This window comes from Haliaeetus leucocephalus, unplaced genomic scaffold, assembly GCF_000737465.1.
Source record: "Haliaeetus leucocephalus isolate CR32 unplaced genomic scaffold, Haliaeetus_leucocephalus-4.0 Scaffold849, whole genome shotgun sequence".
In the NCBI taxonomy this organism is placed as follows: domain Eukaryota; kingdom Metazoa; phylum Chordata; class Aves; order Accipitriformes; family Accipitridae; genus Haliaeetus; species Haliaeetus leucocephalus.
In genome coordinates, this window is record NW_010973285.1 from 5276520 (window position 1) to 5283916 (window position 7397).

A 7397-nucleotide genomic window follows, 5' to 3' on the forward strand; every position below is an offset into this window, starting at 1 on the left:
GCCGGTGTGAGCTCTCCCGAGCGACGCGGGGGGGGGGGCAGGCAGCGCGGAGCCCCCCGCCGGAGCGCGGCTGCGGCAGCTTCCCAGCCCTCTGCCCCGGGGGTGGGAGCGGCAGGGCACCCCACTCCAGAGGCAGCGGGTCCCCGTCCGAAACGCATGCCTGCGTCCCCCTGCTCTGCAAGCCCTTCAGACCCGACAGCGTTACCGGCTGAACGGGAAGGAAACACAGCAGCCATTCTGAAATTGCCCCTACAAATGCAGATTCCAGCACGTCCATGCTGGCAGCACTGCAAGGTAACAGCCAGCACGGTGAGCTTGCCAGATGCTACTATTTTTGGCTCAGTCCTTCCATGGTGCCATGCAAACTATAGATAGTGTGTGTTGCTGCTTCGAACTCAGCAGAGTAGCCCAAGCTCCAGCACCACCTACTACCTCGCTGGGCACCTACCTCATCTAAGGTTTAGCAAATACTTCCATTAACTCTCCCAAGTTTTCCCGAACTGATAAACGTTAGGTGTAACTGCTCCTACACAATGTCAATGGTGGAATGTGCGGCCCAGCCCCTTGCTACTTCTAGGACCGCTTCTGGTATTTTCATGCTGTTTTCCTGCTTAAGCGATGTTGTAGCCACCAGAGGCGTATTAAACTATAACGAGCGCAAGGGGGAGATACCAATGCGATACCAGATGTCAATTCCCACATAAAAATGGGAGAAGACCCAAGTTTTACTAATGGATGTTACGGCACTGTAAAACTTGACAACACCAACAATGGCATGTTCACATCTGTTGCTTTAACGAAAGGTTGGTTGTCCTCTTATAAGATCCCTACTACCTGGGACCGAGTGTATCCCAGGAAGAGGATGGAATGAAAGACAGCAAAAGGATTCCCCCAACAATCTGATCTCCCCAGAGTAAGCACAGACGTTTTCAAAAGTTATTTTAATTCACACATGCATGTGTTTTACAGACCCTTGCTTCAACACTTTGACCTATACAAGCAATCAACCCTGGGAAGAAAGATGACAAATTAAATATCAAGGGAAACCTTCTCCAAACAAAAACAAGCGTAAGAAACCTCGCGTGAATCATTCCTAGCAGTAGCAGCAAGGTAGACTGCCTCACAAGGGAGAAAACAACAGCTTCCTCAGTTTCCTATTTCTCACACACTACCTCATAACCTAAAGCAAAGGCACTGAGCTACAAAAAACTTCAGACTGAGTGGCAACAGTATAAGGTTTGTTGTGAGTAATGCTTGGAACATGCATAGTTACAATGAGGCTGCATTACTTCTCTGGACTGCCAGTGTCATTTCTTGGTTGGGTTTCACGTGCGAACTCTGAAACATACGAAGCATTATGTAGTTTCCACTAAAAGTCAAATTAGATGTATCAGTAAAACTGTTTGAGGCAGTCCCCAGTGTTGGTGGGGGAAAGATGAAGATCCACAACAGTTCTTTTTTCCATACAATAAGAGTGATAAGAGTGAAAGAGACTATGATCAAAAATAATGCAGACTAGGCAAGCATAAACAACACACAGCTTATAAAGGTATTCCTTAATGTCAAGTAGCTAGGAGTCGAGATTCACTAGCTTCTGAGGTCCCACATGACATTTCGCATGCCCTGATGGCAGGTCAAGAGCAAAGAAACTAAGGCTTTAAATCCACATATGAGTAACTGTTGCATCAGTTTTGTTCTTTCAGCTCAAGCTCACGCAGTAATGCAAATGCTTTAGTATTTCATTATGTCCACAGTATTTTGTTTAGATGTCACAGAGATGGCTCCATCTATCTCTGCCTTTCATCTTGTTCACATAATTTGGTTTGCATCAAGTATGTTTTCTCACTGTACCGGTGCAAAACCAGAAATCCCTGAGACTGAAAAGAAAAAAATGTAAAAGAAACCAAACACATACTGAGCCTGGGGGGAAAGAATTGCGTGTTCACTTGAGAATCAGAGGTGTGAACAGATTCAGGGGCAAAGAAACACCATCTCCAGAACAACCCTGTCTGGGATACCAAGAGTGTCTTTACTGACTTGTGAAATGCCCTATACATTTCATGGCCCTCTATAAGTAATAAAATACGAGTACTAGGACAGGTAAGATCCTGGATTGGGGAATAGAGCTGTAGGGACAAAGAAAGCATCACTCCAAGTAAATCTCATGGTTCATCTTTTTCTCATCTTAATTCTTCATTTAAACAGTGTTAATTGATTATTACAGTTAAATGTAGAAGCTTCACCTAACTGATTGCTTTCCTTCCATACTTACTATTACTGTTCCTACAGGTCTGACAGCTTTCTCTAAGCCTTAAGCTTTGTCTCAATTACACCCTTTTACAATTTTGATCAGTTTCCACGTTGATTTGATTAAGTTAGCATGATTTGTCTTGTGGAAAAAGCCTTTGTATATGCTTGCTAAGCTTACTGAAATCAATTCTCTGTCTTACTATTCCCCGTATTAATGTATGATACAAAAACATGGTGACATATGTCAGCTAAGGCTGAACTGTACATGCAGGTACAAAGAAAGCAAGCTACGCGATTAAATCATAGACATTAACAGGAAAAAACAATACACAATCACCTCATCTTGAAGACTAGGGTGATGACAAGAGGCTCAGCTCTAAGTTGGTTATTTTGGTTTTTTACCCATTATTTTAGAACATTTTTTTGTCTATGGCACTCTGATGGAGGCAGTCTTGAGCTGTAGAGCTGCCTGATAGAAACTATCAGCAGGTCAGTGGCTGTTACTTCACAAAGATACCAAGCAATGCCACCATCAAACAAGAGATGGATGGCTGCAGGCAGGGCAAAGCACACGTTGGTGCAGGAGAAAGACTGTTGTTTGCTGCTTTGAAGTAGCATGTTCCTGGCACATATATTCACAGCCAATGACTGAGCTGCCAAACCCTGTTCTGACACCCTTGCCCTGAACGGCCAGCCAGCTGGGGCAACACCTGTAAACTTGGCAGCAGTATCAATACTTCTGAAAGGAGTGTTGGGTTGAACCTCCCGGTGGGATACCTGTAGATGGAAAAAAAAACAGATGGCTGCGCTGTCTGAATCTCAAGCCTGCTGAGTATCGACATGGGCCACTGCCCAAAGTCCTGGAAGAGCAGCAGAACAGAGCTGGAAAAGCAAGAAGCACCGCAAGGGTCTGTGTTTTGCCTAACCTTCCACAATACCTCTGTTTCCTCCATGCAAAACCAGATCTGTACCAGTTGATCGCACATTGGTTAGGAGCTACCGTTCCCACAGAAAAGACAAACGTGCTTGTAAGAGACAGGGAAATCCCATTTCACTGCATAAAGCACTGAAAAGATTTGAACTGCAATCCCTTGTTCAGCTCTAGTCAGCAAAGGAATTCTAGCTGCACCAAAATCAGAGAGAAACTCTAAGAATGTTTAGGGAACCTCAGAGCCATTATTTGAGAGTAGAAAAATAAAAATTGGTTTGTTCAGTTTATCAAACTAAAATCCGATGTGACACGCTATTGTGCTCTCCAAATATTCAGGGTGAGGCTAACACAAGCAAGGGGCCAAAAAGAACTATTAAAGCGCAGAAGAATAAATTAGCATAAACTCACTATAAATACTTTTTCCTGGCATTCCAAAGGTTGTTGATCTTCAAAAGTAGCCTTCCGAAATAAGGACTGCATGCAAAAGAAACAGTGACTCAAAAGTAATCACCGCTGTCAGCCATCACTGCCTCCATGTGGGAGGAGGTGAAGATAGCTGGAAGGATAGAGACATCCTTCCTCTGGTAGCTTGCAGCCTGCAGACACTACTTCATCCAAGGGCTCTGGGCTGGGGTACTACTGCTGCTCCCTTCTATCTGCTGCCGTTTGGTTTAATACCAGATGAGTGTAAATTCCAAAATCACTAAGGAAACTGAGGATGTTTATTCCCTTTGAAGACGAGGGAGCCAGCACCTCACACTTCCCTCACTTCTCATCCATTGCTATTTAGTGTCTCTTCCTTCCTCCTACTCCTTTATGCCTTTTCCTTGCCCTCCTTTCTCCTGTCTCATCACAAATCTCCCCCTCCACACACATGCTTCTTTCAGTGAGTGGGATCACTCCTCCATCGTTTTCCCTTGCAGGATCTGCGTTTAATTTATAAATGAAGCAGAGAAAAGAGAGGAAGAGAGTAAATGGCATCCTCCTTCCTGAATCCAAGGTTTCTGTCTGCATTTTCATCAGTCTAGAAGAATCATCACTGTCATTATCAGGTGGGCCTGGAGGAATTCTAGAGGAATTTACATTCACCATTTTTTCTCCTGGAATTGAAGAAGAAACCTAAGCGTTGCCTTATATTCAAGTAAATGTGGTACTCTCAAACTAAGACTAGATTTGTTTTTGAAAGCAGCTGTATGACATAATTCCCTGAGATGCCTTATGGTCCAACATTTCTAACTCTGTCCTGCTGCCAGTGAATGCTAGTTTGCCAGCACCCACTTCCAAGATTTCATTGTCTTACCACCAGAAATAGATTGCACATCTCCTACATAGCTCTGTGGCACTACACCCCTACAGGAATTTCTTAAAGATACTGAGCCCTGAGCAATGCTTTCATTTCTTAGTCAGGTTTATCAGTGGCTGTTACTTCCTACAGTGTTTTTTCTGACCATACAGAAAGAACAGTTTACGCCAGTAGACTGATTATGTCAGCTTGTCATTTCTGTCTAATTACTCCAGGTTTATCTAGATACATCATTCAGCTTTACTTCCCAAAATCCCTGCAGATATTTTTGCACTTTCAGCTGAAAATGATAAAAATATTGTAAAAAAACCAGTGTCTTTTTTACTTATCAGTTTTGAAATGTAGCAATAGAGGCATTGTGGATCTGAAACCTAACCAACAGCATTCCTTTCTTGGCAAAATTGTACTTGCACACAATGAGTCTTCTTTTCTACTGCATCCTCTGTGGATCACATCTGAGAAATCACATACTGATAAAAAAGTTTTTTAAGTCATATTTACATTACAGACAATATGGTCTGTGTTTTCAGAAAGAGTTAAGTCGTAGCAATCATACAGCATTTTTCTTTTTGATCACTCCTGCCAAACCAGACCAAGCTGATTTCTAGTAAAACTAACGGATTCCAAACATCACCCATGATTTCTGTACCCATTCTTCCTATCTTTGAAATAATAGGGTAATATTTTTATTTCTCAGGGTCTGAAAGCTTGTAGTGTATGAAGTATGCATTCACTAGTGAATATGAGGTTGCCTTAGAATAATTAGCTTCTGGTTAGAATCTGTGAATATTTGAAGAAACTGGTTCATTTTCTGCCTGAGTTTTCCTTCTTAGAGTTTTGCTGATAGTTTGAAAGAGTCACATTTGGAGAAAATTATGGTGTATTTCTGTAAATCCTTCAAGGAAGAACATCCGGAATTTCCAACTATTTCCACAGAGTTTCTATGTTTCTGGACTTCAGTTGCTACCAAGAATGAAGTCCTAGCATATACAAAGTTTCTTCTCCATGTGAGAAAATTTTCACCAAGCTTTGAGAAGCACTAACATTGTCATGTTGTGAAGCAGAAAATCGAAATTTGGCCATAAACATTCTGAATATAATTTTTTCACTTCTAGTCTTCCATTCCTCTGGCAGGTCAGTCCAATTTACAACACACTAAACTTTGAAAAAAAATTACTTTTCACACACACTTGGGAATTTACAAATCTCTAAAGATTGCTCCAGTACCATTCTGCAGCTCAGGCTTCAGAGAGAAGACAACTTTGAGACTGGGACCAGCCTGACAGAAACTCAGACCAGCTTTTCACACTATGGGAAAACAGAAGTCCAAGTGAAAACCATGACTAAGGACTAGAGAGAGAAATGGCAGGCAAAGGAGTGGGAACCAGTGAACCAAGAATGAAATAGAGATCAGATAAAGACCCTGAGCTAAAATCAAGTAAGAGAAGCTTGAAAAATATAACAGGCAGGGAAACTGATTGAATTAAATCAGTGGGATTCCCCACTAGGATGAGGAAAATCTAAGCTGGAGGGTAGAAGGGAAGCTTCAGACTGGTAGAGCAGTGAACAGAGAAGTCTGATGTTTAGAAGCTGGAACTGGCAAGTCAAAGATAATATAGACCAAAGGAGTCAAAAGAGGAGAGGGTCAAATGGGTTGTGATAGAGGGGACACAACTGTTCAAATCTGTCCTGGTGCAATTCATATGTGTTCAAAGCGCCACTGTATAGTACAGATTAGGAGCGTAATGGATACCACACTAGAACAGTCCACCTACCCCTTATTCTGTCTCAAAAATGGAAGAAGCAGCAGCAGCAGCTATGAAGGGACAGCATGCAAGCCTGACCACTTACAGTCATCCTTTCACCTTGTAATTCCCCAGCATCTGCAACAGTTATACTAAGGAAGTATCAAATCTTCCTTTAAGATAGAGAAGATGAAACCCAAGAAAACAATTTGAATTTTCCTTTTTATGGCCAGCAGTCATGTTCCAACCTTTCATAAAATCAAGCACTTATACATTAGTAATTACTTGTAGGCTATGATTTTGCAGAAGTTTGTATTGACACAGAGCAGTCAGTGGTATTTAATGGAGTCCTATACTAGATTGACTAATGTGTATGAGTTTTAAGATCTGAGTTTTCCTCCAAAGTATTTCTTCTCCTTCAAAGTACTGTTTTGTTAAAGTCTTCATTTTTAATTCTTTTTTCCTTATCACTGTTTTTAGTGAGGGCTGTAATTGTTCATTCAATGTTAATTAATAATATTTCTCCCCCTCAGAACATATTAGTTTATCAACACATTTAAAGCCTGATTTATGGCTGCATGGGTGAAACTGGATGGGCAGTGTGTGTAGCACGGCAGGCGTTTCCTCCAGATGCAGGTAAAGGACGGAGCATGTCATTCCTCTGCTGTCAGAACACACCAGGGAAACCCACAGGCTCCCTCTGCATTTCACCCCTGTCCAGTGCTGTCTGTGTAATAGTGGTAAACTGTAAATTGTACTAGTTACTCTGGATGGTCGAGTGACTCCATCTTCCTGGTGGCCCATGTGGGACTATATGATGCAACAGGATGGGGTTTGTCTTTTATGGTTCAGATTTTTTAAGGACATTCAGAGATTGCACTGAAAAGTTGTATCATTAGGCTCTCAAGGGTTAGAAATTCCTCAAATGAGGATGCACGGGCAAACTGTGATTTCCTTGTGTACATATACATTATGATAAAGTAACTACATGACTGTAGATATTTTTTGCCTAGAACTCCCACCTCATTGAATGAATAGGATGGATCTGCTTGGAAGACAACCTTCAGTGAAGGAAAATCTCCCTCAGAGAAGCCTTGTGTATTGCATTACTTGCAATGTATGCATTTCCTAGTGGAAACTTAAGTCTCTACCTGCCTGGAACAGAAGG

The 7397-nt window shown here is 42.0% G+C and overlaps 1 protein-coding gene across 1 annotated transcript in view; it reads right to left on the reverse strand.

The window, feature by feature from the left end:
* The window catches only part of HOMER1 (homer homolog 1 (Drosophila)), a 99992-nt gene extending 99715 nt beyond the window's left edge, over window positions 1-277 (reverse strand). The window contains exon 1 of the mRNA XM_010582878.1: window positions 54-277. Within this exon, the coding sequence (XP_010581180.1) occupies window positions 54-277 (224 nt within the window). The remainder of the gene's footprint in view (window positions 1-53) is intronic.
* Between the last annotated feature and the right edge of the window lie 7120 nt (window positions 278-7397).